The sequence below is a fragment of the Xenopus laevis genome, chromosome 1L (genome assembly GCF_017654675.1).
Source record: "Xenopus laevis strain J_2021 chromosome 1L, Xenopus_laevis_v10.1, whole genome shotgun sequence".
Taxonomy (NCBI): domain Eukaryota; kingdom Metazoa; phylum Chordata; class Amphibia; order Anura; family Pipidae; genus Xenopus; species Xenopus laevis.
In genome coordinates this window covers 204,159,410-204,175,428 of record NC_054371.1, presented here as the reverse complement: position 1 = coordinate 204,175,428, position 16,019 = coordinate 204,159,410, and the positions used below count along the sequence as shown (strand labels likewise).

The window sequence follows — 16,019 nt, the reverse complement described above, 5'->3', positions numbered from 1 at the left end:
TATGTTATAGAATGGCTAATTCTAAGCCACTTTTCAACTGACCGTCATTATTTAATTATTTGCCTTTTTCATCTCTCTTTCCAGCTTTCAAATGGGGGTCACTGACTCCATCTAAAAAAACAAATGTTCTGTAAGGCTACACATTTCATATTCCAGTTTCTTGGTCAAATCGCTGCATGGTTGCTAGGGCAAAAAAAAAAGCTAAATAACTCAAAAAACACAAATAATAAAAAAAGTAACCCAATTGCAAATTGTCTCAGAATATTACTCTGTACATCATATTAAAAGTTAACTCGAAGGTTAAACCTTTAAATGCAGTAGAAGATAATTTACCATGCATTTCTTACATAGATGAATTCACTATGAATGTACATATCTACCAAGAAAGTTAATAATGTCACCGAAACCGCCACCTTCCAACGGCTCATTCACACATCTCATTACACAACCACACTCAAGAAAAGATACATAACAAAATGAGTTTCACACACACCTTCCAGCACCTACACCGCCAGGCTTATGTTTAGGCTATATGTATCATATCTAAGCAAATTAAAATAAAGCTTTTGCACTTGGTATGAATGCACAAAATTTATCCTTAGCAGTTCAAACATTTTTCTCAAGTAAATCCTATTTGGATTTCAGTTTATCCATTGACAACCACACCAGTCCCTGAAACAACATATTAAAATGTTCTTTATACAAATAACATTGTATTTACAGATATGAGATCCTCCAGGAAAATATTATACAGGTATGGGACCTGTTATTCAGAATGAGCAGGATCTGGGGTTTTCCAGATAACGGATCACAATTTGGATCTTCATACCTTAAAGTGGACCTGTCACCCAGACATAAAAAGCTGTATAATAAAAGTCCTTAATAAATTAAACATAAAATCCAAATTCTTTTTTTTTATTAAAGCATTCATAGCTGTTGTAAACTCATTAAAAATCCCAGCTGTCAATCAAATATTGTCTGCCCCTCCTCTATGCAGACAATTACTTTCACTTTCCATTCAACACTTTTTAGATGTCACTGCTCTCCCCACATTCCCCCAGTTCTCTTAACCATTTAATTGTGTAGCCAGTGCATCGGGATGGACATCAGGTCCCCCATTCTGGTGCACAAACACGATTCTGAGATGATACAAGGCTTGTCTTAGTAAAAGTGCCCACAAAATGGCTCCTGCCTGCTTGTTATAATTATGAGTTCCCAGACTGATGGAAACAAGATTAAAATAATTTATACATTGTAATTAAAGTTAATTGCGCTTGACTAACATGATAAAATAGGATTTGGAATAATTTTTTGGGGTGACAGGTCCCCTTTAAGTGTTCTGTAAGGATTAATTTTATCTTAGTTTGGATAAAGTACGAGCTACTGTTTTATTATTACGGAGAAAAAGGAAATGATTTTTAAAAATTAAGATTTGGATAAAACTGTGTCTATGCGAGACTCTTTCCGTAATTCGGAGCTTTCTGGTTAACTGATTTCCCATAATGAATCTCATACCTGTATTGTTACATATGATCCCTAAATACCTGTTTATAATTCCGATACAATCCACATTAATTGCCTCTATTCCAGTTTTAGAACTACAGGTATGGGATCCATTGAAATTATGGAAAGATCCTTTATCTGGAAAACCCCAGGTCCATAGCATTCTGGAATTGAATTATTTGATTAAAATGGAGTTGATCTGAGGTGGTCCATAATTCAAAGCTTTCCTGATGATGGGTTTCTAGATAACTCCAGATAGAATGTAGTTCTAAAGCTGGAATAGATAGAAACAAGGCAATTAATGTGGATATTATTATATTATAGACAGGTATTTAGGGATCACATATAATAATACAGATATGGGATACATTATCTGGAAACTCATTATCCAGAGAATTACAGAAAAGCTGCCTCCCATAGACTCCGTTTTACCCAAATCTAAATCTTTAAAAATTATTTCCTTTTTCTCTGTAATAAAACAGTAGCTTGTACTTGATCCCAACTAAGATATGATTAATCCTTATTGGAAGCAAAACCAGCCTATTGGGTTTATTTAATGTTTAAATGATTTTCTAGTAGACTTAAGGTATGAAGATCCAAATTACGGAAAGGCCCATTATCCGGGAAAAAACCCAGGTCCTGAGCATTCTAGAGAACAGGTCAAATACCTCTTCCAACAATCTGTGGAAAATACAATGAAGAACCGGTGTAGAAACATAGACCATGTTTTTGGGGTGAATAGTTAGGGGCTTCATTCTGTATGAACATGGCCCATTGAGTTTCCATATTATAGCTGAGCAGTAAAGACTAGACAAGTTCAAAAGACCACAGGAAAAAAGTCCTGGTAAAACAATCAGTATTGGGGAACAGTCCCTGCTGAACCTGCAAGCATAGAAATGACAGATAAACATACCTGATAATGAGTAATTTTCCATTTGCTGCATTTCTATCTTGTTGGTCATCAATAAAGGGTCAGTACCCCAATCAACCACAAAAAAGTTATCCAGAAACTTGGGAGTCCATGTGAGGAAAATCCTGTTTTCTTGAGCTGCAGCAAATATCTTCCCTGGCAGATCTGGGAATTCAAAAAAAAAATACAAAAAAAATATGATTTAGTAGTGATAACTGACTTTTTATATCCTGTGCATTTGCAATTAACATTATGGGCCAATACAGTGAGAAAAAGGTTTATCACGTGAAAAGTCATAATGAGATTCAATTTGAGATGCAATTCAATTCAGAAAACGTATCTCACACTTTAGCCTTGGAAAACTCTATTGAAGTCTATGGGGAAACGGGAACTGAATTTGGATATTTTTTTTTCTCTTCGAATTGAATCTCGCCCACGTGATAAACCAAGAGATAACTTTTTCTCACTGAATTGAATCAGGCCCTATGCATGATAAGTAGAACATTGCCTGATGTGTGTGGTTTTGGGGACTGATGATATCTCCCACAACCTGCTTATCATATGGTATGACGGTATAAAGGTATTTCATACATTTGTAAGTGATAGTTGCTTGTAATGTGATATAATCAGCTCATAAGATTACTTTTGTGAGTTGTATTAAAGTGGACCTGTCACCCAGACATAAAAAGCTGTGTAATAAAAGTCCTTTTCAAAATAAACATGAAATCCAAATTCTTTTTTTTGTTGAAGTGTTCATAGCTGTTGTAAGCTCATTTAAAAATCTCAGCTGTCAATCAAATATTGCCTGCCCCTCCTCTATGCCTAGGCATAGAGGCGGGGCAATCAATTACTTTCACTTTCCATTCAGAACTTCCTAGATGTCACTGCTCTCCCCACATTCCCCCTTTTCTCTTTACTATATAATTGTGTAAACAGTGCATGGGGATGGACATCAGGTCCCCCATTCTGGTGCACAAACAAGATTCTGAGATGATACAAGGCTTGTCTTAATAACAGTGTCCAAAAAATGGCTCCTGCCTGCTTGTTATAATTATGAATTCCCAGACTGATGGAAACAAGATTCAAATAATTTATATAGTGTAATTAAAGTTCATTTTGCTTGACTAACATGATAAAATAGGATTTGGAATAATTGTTTTGTGTGATGGGTCCCCTTTAATACCCCCAACACACACACACGTTTATTTTTTGTTTAGCCCTCCTGTAGCTGCTTGTATAGGCCTCCAAACCTCCACAAACATGGCAGCTGCATTGATTGTATGGCAATACCAGTAGACTGGGATAGTCCTAGCAGACTTTGTTACAACTCTCAGCCCAGTGTGAAAGTTGTAAGTCCAGAACCTCCACCAGATGAACCAAGGAGCCAGAGTCCAGCACCAGCAGCTCAATTCCTTATGTGTCTAGCAGAGGGATCCTCAACTTTTTTTACCAGTGAGCCTCACTCAAATGTAAAAATTGTTGGAGAGCCACACAAGTAAGAAATAATTCCTTAGGATGCCATATAAGGGCTGTGATTGGCCAATCGATGTGGACTGCTTAACTTCAGGAGGCTTTGCTGGAGTAAACATCTCCAACATATGCTTCCAAAACTTGAATTCAAATCAGGAATTTTAAAGTGGACACTAAGGGGCCCATTTACTTAGTTCGAGTGAAGGAATAGAGGAAAAAAAGTTCGAATTTCAAATGGTCGAATATGGCTACTTCGACTTCGTATCAAACGTTTCGAACTAAAAATCGTTCGACTATTCGACCATTGGATAGTCGAAGTACTGTCTCTTTAAAAAATTCTTCGACCCCGTAGTTCGCCACCTAAAACCTACCGAGGCCAATGTTAGCCTATGGGGAAGGTCCCCATAGGCTTCCTAACAATTTCCTGATTGAAGGAATATCCTTCGATCGATGGATTAAAATCCTTCGAACGATTATTCCTTCGATCGTTCGATCGTAGGAATAGCGGTACATCCTTCGACTTCGATATTCGATGCCCTTTGAATTGAATGAATTTGGACTAAATAGTCACGCGTATAAAAATTGATGCTTGCGTCAAAATTATTTTGGCACCCATTGACTTCAATGCATTTAAATTTTTTGTCATTTCGCGGCACAGATTCGCCCATCACTAATGTTGATGTATATGCTCTCCTAGCACAATACTTAATGTGTGCCAGTTTTCAGTGGAGTAACTAGATGGCTACTGGCTCATTAATAAGATTTTGAATAATTAAATATAGACAACTATCTACTATAATGCAAGGAGAGGAGGAGCAGAGGTTCCAAAGGAGGGCAGCATCCAGAGAAATAGGAATATAAATATGCCATAAGGGAAAGGGCTAAGCCACACACAGCATTTTGACCTCCATGATGGGATAGAAAGCCCTGCTGGTGGCCGTCACCCTATACTAGCGCTTACAATTGCGCCACAATGGTTTGTGGTGGTGCCTGCTTCCCATTGAACTCAAAATGCCATGCCTACTATGGGCTTAATACAAATTCATTCCAGTTGTACATTCATAATAAGAGAAAAATGAAATCCCATACTGAACAGTATAAAGACACTAAATTACCTGGTGCTGGCAAGAGAGGGACCAGGGAAGTGGCTGACGGTGACTCCCCTGCTTTATTTCGGGCACATATAGAGACTTTGAAAAATGCCATGGAAAGATTGAGTTGGTGCTGGGACACAGTACTGGGAAGCCTCACGGATAGAAAGCTGTTTCTGCAGCTCGATGGTTCCCTCTGAACTTTTACAATGTATTCATCTGCATGGTCACTTTGTGCAAACTGCAAACATGCAAAAGAAATGACACAGAGCACAAGCACAGTCAGTATTCAGGGGTGAACTCAGGAATATTCCACTATGTCTAGAAAGTACAGTTACTGGATCCCAGTCCAATCTAAAGGCTCATGCTCTATTTACATTGTGCAAATTCATCTTGAGAAACTCACCCTGCCCATATACAGTTTATCTTATATACAGTTAACAGCCTCCCTGGGTTCTCCTGCTTATCTCTTGAAATTAATTTGGCTTTTCCCTGACCCCTAAACTAACTATTTGCCATCTTTCTCACTAATGGGCATAGATAAAAAACACAAGAACACTAGGGCCCACCAGGGAAGGTCCCGGTCCCCTCGACTGTTAAATATTTATAATCAACAAATTATTGCTGTGTCTACTCCCAATGACCATCCTCTATCTTCAAGTCAATATTCACCAACCAGCAAATTCATGCAAACTGCCAAACGGAGCCAGTATCCCAAGAAACTTCTGATAAATGCCCAACAGATAATGTGTCCCCTCCCCAGCATTGAGAGACTGAAAATCATTCCCCTTATTTATCATAATTATTATTATCATAATTATGTATCATAATACCTGCCACTTAATCCTGACTTTTTGTTTCCCAGGAGATAGTTTCTGAGCAGTAATTGTGATACTTGGTGCAACAATCAGCTCTACAAAAAAAAGTATTTGTACAAGAAAATCATGAAAAATCAAGCAAAGGTTATCCCATGTTTGTATCACATGTATGGTAATATCACACATACATATATCATAATTAATACCAATTTCAAAGTGTTGTTCACCTTTAAATCAACTGTTAGGGGCCGATTCACTATCGGTCGAATATCGAGGGTTAATTAACCCTCGATATTCGACTAGGAATTAAAATCCTTCGACTTCGAATATCGAAGTCGAAGGATTTAGCGCGGATAGTTAGATCGAACGATCCTTCGAAGCGAACGATCGAAGGAGTATCCTTCTATCAAAAAAAGTTAGCCAAGCCTATGGGGACCTTCCCCATAGGCTAACATTGACTTCGGTAGCTTTTAGATGGCGAACTAGGGGGTCGAAGTTTTTTTTAAAGAGACAGTACTTCAACTATCGAATGGTCGAATAGTCGAATGATTTTTACTTCGAATAGTTCGATTCGAAGTCGTAGCCGAAGGTCGAAGTAGCCCATTCGATGGTCGAAGTAGCGCAAAAAAACCTTCGAAATTCGAAGTTTTTTACCTTCGAATCCTTCACTCGAAGTTAGTGAATCGGCCCTTAAGTGTGATGTAGAGAGTGATATTCGGAGACAATTTGCAATTGGTTTTAAATTTGTATTATTTGTAGGTATTGAGTTATTTCGTTTTCTTAATTCAGCAGCTCTCCAGTTTGTAATTTCAGCAATCTGGCTGCTAGACTAAAAGTTACCCTAGCAACCATGCATTGATTTGAATAAGAAAATGGAATATGAATAGGAGAGGGTCTGAATAGAAAGCTCAGTAATAAAAAGTAGCAACAACAATACCTTTGTAGCCTTACAGAGCATTTAATTTTAGTTGGGGTCAGTGACCCCCATTTGAAAGCTGGAAAGAGTCAGAAGAAGGCATGTAACTAAAAAACTATAAAAAAAATTAATAATAAATAATGAAAACCAATTGAAATGTTGTTTGGAATTGGTCATTCCAAATACTAAAGGTTAACTCAAAAGTGAACCACGCCTTTAACTACTAAATGTTATTATGACATGACTTTCAAAGTATTTTTTAATTTCTTTCTATACATACTGATCAAAATCTCCATTGTGCTATAATCTAGAGTCCTGTGCGGAACAAATTTTTGACACCTGGACCTGACCCAGACCTTCAAACCTGCATTTTTACCTGCTTGGACATGCTACCCAACCTGACCCACAACTGCCTTATCTCAACCCGCTGCAGGACTCTACCATAATCCACACAAATGTTTTCATGGTTATTGGTGACAGTGTACCTTTAAATCAAAATATATACTCACTGTGGGGAACTGCTGTCTCCTTTCCCCATTCACAGTATGAACAAGAAGCATGAGAACATCTTTGCTGAGCTATGACAGACGTGTGCTTCCATGGCTCTGGTAACGAGACATTGAACTCTAGTGCCGTTGCATTTTTCTGTTGATAATTTCAAAGAAATTCAGTGTTTCAATTAATGCAGTGTCATAGGGGAAGAGGTTCTCTCTCTCTCTCTCTCTCTCTCTCTCTCTCTCTCTCTCTCTCTCTCTCTCTCTCTCTCTCTCTCTCTATATATATATATATGAGTATATATATGAGGTTTTAAGGTAGGCATAGAACTTTCATTTAGTTATTTTTAAGTTCATATCCCTTCTGGCATAGGCAGAGACACATATCAGATCCTTTAACAGTTTAACGGCATGTGGTATTGGGAATTTAAAATGTCTGTAACAGTAAATAATGAAAACGAATTACATTAAGAAAAAATCCAATAACACATTCTTGCATATTACATAATAAAACTGAGGGTTTATATGAATTAATTCTTAGGGTGTTTAGGGTGTCTTGAAGCAAGGTTTAAACTCTAACGGGGTAAATAACCACTTCTCATACATTTAGAGAGCCAAATATGAAACTGATCCCTACTTACAATAATGAATTGATGTGGGGGCATATGTTCTATTGAAGATACAGGTATGGGACCTGTTATCCAGAATGCTTGGGACCTGGGGTTTTTCGGATAACGGATCTTCATACCTTAAGTCTACTAGAAAATCATGTAAACATTAAATAAACCCAATAGGCTGGTTTTGCTTCCAATAAGGATTAATTATATCTTAGTTGGGATCAGGTCCGGACAGAGAATTAGAATAGGCCCTGGCATTTCAGGTACACAGAGGCCCAATCAGCCCACATAGAGGCCCAAACAGCCTCCACCAGCCCACTAAATACTGACTTTCTATGGCACCTTATAGCAGCCCCTCTGGCATTTGCCAAGACCCACAGATTGCCAGTCCGGGCCTGGTTGGGATCCAGTACAAGCTACTGTTTTATTATTACAGAGAAAAAGGAAATCATTTCCAAAAATTTGTACTATTTGGATAAAATGGAGTCTATGGGAGATGGCCTTTCCATAATTCAGAGCTCTCTGGTTAACGGGTTTCCTGATAACGGATCCCATACGTGTACCATCGTGATGATTCCCTCGAATGGAAAGAGCAAATTTGACGCCAGGTTATATCGATGCAACAAATGCAGCTTCATCCTAGAAATGAATCACTGGGCATTTGTTACCATTCCTTGTGTCTGTAGTGCATTATACTGCTAAGGTCCAGTCATTTATAGTGTCAGAACATTAAATAAATAGATTTTTTTATGCAGCTGCCATGGGGTACTCACATAATACCAGGTTGTTGAGTTTGCCTCTCGATACCTCATTTCTGCAACGTTATCTAATTTAAATCTCAGTCTATTGAATAAGTGCTCACTTTCCATAATGCTGGGTGTATTGCAGTTTTCTGTAAGAGGAGAGTGTGTAAATTTAGTGCCATGTTTAACATTGGTTCACCTTTAAGTTAACTTTTAGTATGTTATAGAATGGCTTATTCTAAGCAACTTTTAATTGGTCTTCATTTTTTTTTTTATATCGTTTTTGAATTAGTTGCCACCTGCTTCTGACTCTTGCCAGCTTTCAAATGGGGGTCACTGACCCTATCTAAAAAAACAAATGCTTTGTAAGGCTACAAATGTATTTTTATTATTACTCATCTTTCTATTCAGGTCTCTCATCTTCATATTCCAGTCTCTTATTCAAATCAATTCATGGTTGCTAGGGGAATTTAGAACCTAGCAACCAGATTGCTGATATTGCAAACTGGAGAGCTGCTGTAAAAAATCTAAATAATGCAAAAATCAGAAATGATAAAAAATAAAACCAATTGCAAATCCTCTCAGTATATCACTCTCTACATCATACTAAACATTAACCGGTGAACAACCCCTTTATGGCATAAGACAAAAATACAATTCCAGGACTGTTCGGATAACATAAAACGTAGCGTCAGTACAACTGTTAGATAGTGTCTGTAACAAGCAGAGAGGAAGAGCATCGCCGGTAATGCAGCTTCAATGCAAAACCACCTAGGTGTTTCCATCAGATAAAAAATATGTGATAAAAACGTCAATTGAATAAGCAGGAAATCTATCTAACAGAGCCAAAACCTTACGCAGTGCTATAGAAAAGGGCCCTTTACTATTTAAAAAAGTTCTGCTCCAATCTATTAACTGATATCTAGGAAATGAAACATAAACTGAGCAATAGACAGTTCCTGCTGGAAACACGGAATTCTATAAAGCGATTAGGCGGAACAGTAACACACTTATGGCAAGTGCTATAATGTAACGAGGGATTCTAGTTAACTTAATGAGTTACTGCTAGTGATGATGGAGACGCGTTCCATGCACGAGCCGTTGGATAGCCAGATAATGGCTTGATGATCTTTGAACAAAAATGAATTTTTTATCCGTACAGCTGGAGAGGTGGGAGCGCACTGCTTACAGTCTGTTACCTCGGCCCTGAGGAAAGAGCAGATACATTTATTCATAGCTTGAGAGATCTTACATAGCAGCACAAGTGGTAACCAAAAGGCCAAAAGGAAACCACAGAGAAAAGGTGCATTTCTTTATTTAAAACTTGTCATTTTTAGGTTTGTTTTATTATTAGAAATAGATTTTCATTCGGTGGACAGGATTATAGTCAGTGGGCAGGGCTATAGCCAAGGTCTGTCTCACAGCAGAGCACTGGGATATCCATAGGACAGTAGTCAGTAATGCAGTAAAAAGTGCAAAATTGGCTGCTGGTCTCAGGGCTGGGCCAAGTATTATTTGCTCCAAAGGCAATAATTGGTCCAGTGCCCCCTCTCACTATCTCCACCAAATCCCCCTAAACTGTTCTCTCTCCTCGCTGTATGCTCACATGAGAACTCAACAAACCCCATTTGTGCCCTGGATGTTCGTTCTCTACTCCCTTGTTTTGGCCCCCTCACCATTTACAAAAGCCCCTACCCACTCACAAATTCCCAACATCCACTACTCCCACGATGTTTGTCATTTCTCCTCTGTAGAATAGCACCCCTTCACCTGCCTCTGTACGCTAACTCTAGTTCCAGCCCTGACTAGTCTAGTAACCCATAGCAACCAATCAGTAGGCAGAACTTTAAAAAAAAGAAACATGGGATGGTTGCTATGAGTAACTAGACTTTGGGCAAACTCTGTTCCAGTGGATATTACTGGGCCCCACTGAAAAATTCAATTTAGGCCCCCAAAACATATCTCAGTTGACCCATTCTACCAACATATATTGAAACTACTCATTAATTAGGGTCTTACTAGGTCCTCTACACTGATGGCCCTCCTGCAACTGCAGTGTCTGCTTCCTCTGTAGCCCTTTCAGTGTTAACAGTTGAAATGTTGCATGAAGAAACAATATTCCTCTGTGCCCCAACCTCTCCAATGTAGCGTTGCCTCGTGCTTGGTTAGAGAGGTCGGCACCTCTTGCACATTAATGATAATATGAAATACCATGCACTCAAAGGCAGGTGAAGTGGGGACAACCTCTGCACGTCTATTGCGTCAATTAGTGTAACATTTCTGGGGTGGACCCCTTCGTCATACATGAAACATTACATGAATTAACGCAATAAACGTGCAGGGGTTGTCCCCACTTCACCTGCCTTTGAGTGCTTGGTATTTTGTGGTATTAAGAGTTTAAATGTTGACAGATGCAACCGCCAACTCAAGACGCAGCTGATAAAATCCCAACTGTTCTGTTTCCAAAGATTGCAAAATATTATTTTTTTCCAGCTGAAACGGGCTGTTTGTGTTTACGTAGCAGCCTGTTAATAATAACCTATGTATTTCCCAAGGCAAGTGAACAAGGACATTGCATCTATGTTAACTGGATCTTATAATTAGTAAATGAGGGAATTAGAAAGCTGAACTAGGCTGAATGGAAACTTCACCTTCCCCTTGGCTGTCAGCACAGCTCTAAAATCCCACGGGGACACAGAGAGTAATATGCAGAGCGGCATCTCATTGGAGACGCACATTCAGTCAAACCCAGCATTTCAGTGAACCTGAGAAAGAAATGCAAAGCCCAATGCCCTTTTTTAACAGCATCAAATGGATTTTTTTATTTTTTAAATAATTTTTACTGCACAAGAGCACTCGGAGACAGTTTTATTTTTAGTTTCTGTTTCTGATTTTACATCCCCTTTAAAGGTTTCATATGCACCAAAGTGTTTATTTGAGACCGATGGAGAATTGAGATGTTATAAACATGCAACTATAAAGAAGAAATGTTAAAAACAAGTGCCACCGCATTATAGTCTTTTAACTACAGAAGGAAAAGTAGTGTTTTTGTTTGATTTCTTGAAAACTAGTCCCACCCAGCATCCTGCTGCCTCCTTTCCCAGGCTGCGCATGGGAGCTGCTGTAAACTGTACTGTAGGAGAGTAGCTGCTAGGCTGACCTGATAGGGAACTGAAGCTTGTCTTTGTTGGTGTGACTGCATGGCTGTGATTGCAACAAAGAATTACCAAGCACTTTAGGCAGGTGGAGCGCAAGACCCCCTGCTTGTTTAATAAAGTCAATCGATGTAACATTTCAGGGGCGTGCCCCTTCATCTGGTGAAGGGGTAGGCCCCCGAAACATTGCATCACGTGACTTTAATAAAAGCATAGGGGATCTCCCCGCATACACCTGCCTAAAGTGTTTGGTAATTCCTTGTTGCAGTACATTGGGAGAGGTGCCGACCCCTCCAACCAACACTCGGCACTACACATCTGGAGAGGCAGGGGGAAAAGGAAGATTTGGTGTTGCATGACTGTGATTGGCCATCCCCCTCTTAATGTGATTCTGGCAGGGTCCATTAGGACATACCCGCCCCACATTTGAAACACAACAGGGTCCTTAACAGATCTTTGGGGAACTCCAATAAAGGGTCCATGTTTGAAGATAATGAAATCATTTAGCCAAGGGTGAAACCAGCACCATATATTATTCATGATTGCCTACAAGATTGTTTTTTTCCTTTTAGTTATGCTACTGTATATGTCTCCTTTCAACCATCAAAAGTAAAACAACATAAAGGAACAGGCATTACTCACTGAATACTTGTGGAAAGTGCAGACGTAGCTGGTTTGTTCCTATGTTCCTATGTGCTATCAGCACTGCCCTGTACGGCTACAGATTATAATGTGAATTAAATGGCGTAAACTGAAAACACAATATCAGGAATCCTTTGTTTTCCCGAATGTTGTGGTCAGAACTTGCTTACTGTATTATCATGACAATGTTGTATTTCTATACGGCACTTACCATGTTAAATAAACAGTGTAGCTGATTGGCAATGATGTAGGATTTTGCCCCCAGGAGCAATCAATGGAGCTGATTTTATTTTGTTTGAAAGACATGCTGCAGAACAACTTGTCATTCCAGCCTGTAAATAGAAAATCATATCAAATGATCCTGTTGGACTCTGAGGCTGTGTACGAAACATTGATTAGAAAGAAACTCACACTAAATATTGTCTTTTAGCCAAAGATATTTCATTTCATGTCAGATTTATTTGGCACATGTAGTATTAATATTGATTAATATAAAAATACAAGTGCCACCTGTTGCCCTTTATTAACCATTCTTCTTGGTGCTGAGTTAGACTCTATATACAGGTATGGGACCCTTTATCTGGAAAAGCTGTTATCCAGAAAGCCCTAAATTATGGAAAGGCCATCTCCCACGGTTGCCATTTTATCCAAATAATCCACATTTTAAAATATGATTTCCTTTTCTCTGTAGTAATAAAACAGTAGCTTGTACTTGATCTAAACTAAGATCTAATTAATCCTTATTAAAGTCAAAAAAAATCCTATTTGGGTTTAATTTATGTTTTCCATTATTTTCCAGTAGATTTAGGGGGCACATTTATTAAGGTTTGAGTTGTATTTTTTTGGTAAAAACTCCCATTTTTGGGTTAAAAAAAACTCTCAAATGTATTTTACCCTAACCTTGGAAATAGCGCTAATTTGAAAATACACCATTTTAAACCAAGGGTCATGAAGGAGTCATTGGCAGAGGTTCCTTGACTGGAAGATGTTAATAGACTTCATGATGTTCAAGTTTTTTTTCAGAGGGTGATTAGAGCGATTCCGATTTTTTTCGCTGAAAACTTGATCAAATCATGTTTCTCAGGTTTCTCAACTTGCAGAATAGAGTTTTTTTCCATTCAAGTTTTTTCTTAAACCATTCAAGTTGTGAGTTCATTCGAGGTATGAAAAATTTTATCATTCGACCTTTGAGAAATAACCCCCTAAGGCAAAGGCCAAATTATAGAAAGATTATCTGGAAATCCCCAGGTCCCGAGCATTCTGGATAAAAGGCCCCTTACCTGTATCATACTAGTGCACGACTAACAGAAGCCTACGCAGAATGTTCGCAATACACTTAAAAATCAACATAAATATTTACAGGTTTGTTCTGTTCTGTACCTTCTGCTGGGACATGAATGTACTATACAACCAGGCCTGGACTGGGAGTCAAAATAGGCCCTGGCATTCCAAGTACATAGAGGCCCAAATAGTCCTCCACCAGCCCACTAATTAGTGACTGTCTATGGGACCTTACAGCAGCCCCTCTGGCATTTGTCAGAACCTACAGATTTATTTCTGGGGAACAATCTGAAAGCAACTGAACTGAAAAAAGTAGGAAATGTAATAGAAGTTGCAGGGAGGAAAAATGTGCATTGATAAGACTAAAAGTTCACATTTCACAATGTAATATTGCGCATGCTTGAAGGTGGCTCTTTTGGAACAAACTTTTCCAGTAAGACGTTTTATAACCTAAACTGCACACTGGCACAAACAAAAAACAAATTGCAGTCTTTCTTGCAAAAGCTATCTTAAATTTGCATAAAGGAAAATAAATGTTCCCATTGCGAGGCGTAAATGTTCCTATTCAAATATTTTTCCCTATCGACTTTTAGCAATTTCCCCCCATGAGGGTTAAAGAGGCTTCATTACAGAAGGGCACCAGAAGCTAAAATGAAGAGGCATGACATACACAGGAAATTATATAGAGATATGATGTACCCACATTTATCATGTTCATCAGTAAAAAGCTGGATATCAGGTATCTACTCTGGTAACTGACTGACTTACAGTAATTGCTGGAGTTTCAGTACAATGTAGTAAGATGAAGAAGGACAAAAGTAAATTAGAAGAGTTAACAGGAATCCGGCTTTAAATAGTTATTCAAGCAGTTGATGAAGGCCAGAAATTGTAATAGATTTGGAATGCCCTGCTGGCTGATGGTTGCTTAGATTTCCCTACAGAAGCATCAATTTAAACATGGTTGATTTTAAACATATTCCAATGGGCGGGTTTGCTTGTTTTGTACATTCTAGGCAGATTTTTGGGACAGTATGGCTGAAACTAACAATAATGCCTGTCCATTTTAACTAAAAGTGACTTGGGTTAGACCAGGGGTCCCCAACCAACGGGCCGTGGGCAATGCCAAACTAGGCTGCTTGTGGTCCCAAGTACAGACTATAATAGCTGCAAAAACAATGAAAAAGTCCCTAATTACCTGAAATCCTGTGCGCAGCCATGGGCACTTTCTAATGATCGCGATAAGGTCCAAAATACTGTTTTGGCAGTTTTTTTTGTAAGCCTGAAATTCACCCATGCATCTACATCTCCCTCCCCCTGTCCTCATAAAAATTGTATTTCTTGAAACTGGTCCGTGGGGCAAAAAAGGTTGGTGACGTCTGGGTTAGACCAAGCTATAGCCAATCAGATCTTAAAGGGATTGTTCACTTTCCAGTTCAGTTTAAATGAAATTCAACATTAATCTTGTTTTCAGCATTCCTGGTTCCTCTTTCCCTTCCCTCTTCTTCCGCTTTCTCTACTTCTTCCCAATACCTCTGCTCAACTCCCAATGTTTCTCATTCTGGGGGAAGGCACACACATGGCGCTTTGTTTTCCGAAGCCGCCCAAAGTTTTGTTGTGAGGCAACTTCAGAAAACGAAGGGTCACATGTGCCTTCCCCCAGGCGATTTTCATTTTAGCCAACTGAGGGCAGGGGGAAGGCAGTTCGGGGAGATTGTCGCCCGAAGAAGAGGAGATTTATTGATGGGGCGACTAATCTCCCTAAATCTGCTCTTGTGGCCTGACCCTTATACATTAAACACTGTATGTATGCAAACAAGGAAACCCACGTGTTTCAACACATAAACTATACTATGCACACACACACATTCACACCTATGCACTTGCAGAATCACACTTACTATACAGAGAGAAGCTAGCGGCAAGAGCTGTAGTAGTGCCTTCCGGAGCAAGAGCTGTTGCTAATAGCAGTCTGATATATGCACATATTCTTGATGATTATAGGATACTAACACTGAATACCAAACTGCCAGTATAAGTACATAACATCAGCTCCTATATGTAATAGTTTTTATATATTTGTAAAACTTTTTTGGCCCAAATCACGGTGTTAGCTGCTCCGAGTCATTAATACTGCCCCAATCTGCAGCAGCCAAAAAAATCCAAGATATTGCCCCCAATATGTACTTGTGCCAGCAGGAGACAAAAATCCATTATATTGCCCCCAAATATGCACCTGTGCCAACAGCAGCCAAGAGAGAAGTGGGGAGTGCTTCTGCCCACAGTACGAAGGGGTTGGAGCAGGTGGTTTATAAAATTAAAAAACTATTAAAGGACAAGCAAATCAGGGTTTAAAAAAACAAAAAAAAATTCCCTTAAAAG

At 38.9% G+C, this 16,019-nt stretch overlaps 1 protein-coding gene across 1 annotated transcript in view; it reads right to left on the bottom strand.

Annotated features, from left to right (window-relative positions):
* The window catches only part of LOC121395519 (interleukin-31 receptor subunit alpha-like), a 48,353-nt gene that overhangs the window by 15,095 nt on the left and 17,239 nt on the right, over positions 1–16,019 (bottom strand). The window contains exons 5-11 of the mRNA XM_041569105.1: positions 12,571–12,691; positions 9,626–9,768; positions 8,593–8,711; positions 7,218–7,353; positions 5,808–5,887; positions 4,999–5,215; positions 2,417–2,578 (exon numbers count right to left, since the gene is read on the bottom strand). Coding sequence (XP_041425039.1) covers positions 2,417–2,578; positions 4,999–5,215; positions 5,808–5,887; positions 7,218–7,353; positions 8,593–8,711; positions 9,626–9,768; positions 12,571–12,691 — 978 coding nt within the window. The remainder of the gene's footprint in view (positions 1–2,416; positions 2,579–4,998; positions 5,216–5,807; positions 5,888–7,217; positions 7,354–8,592; positions 8,712–9,625; positions 9,769–12,570; positions 12,692–16,019) is intronic.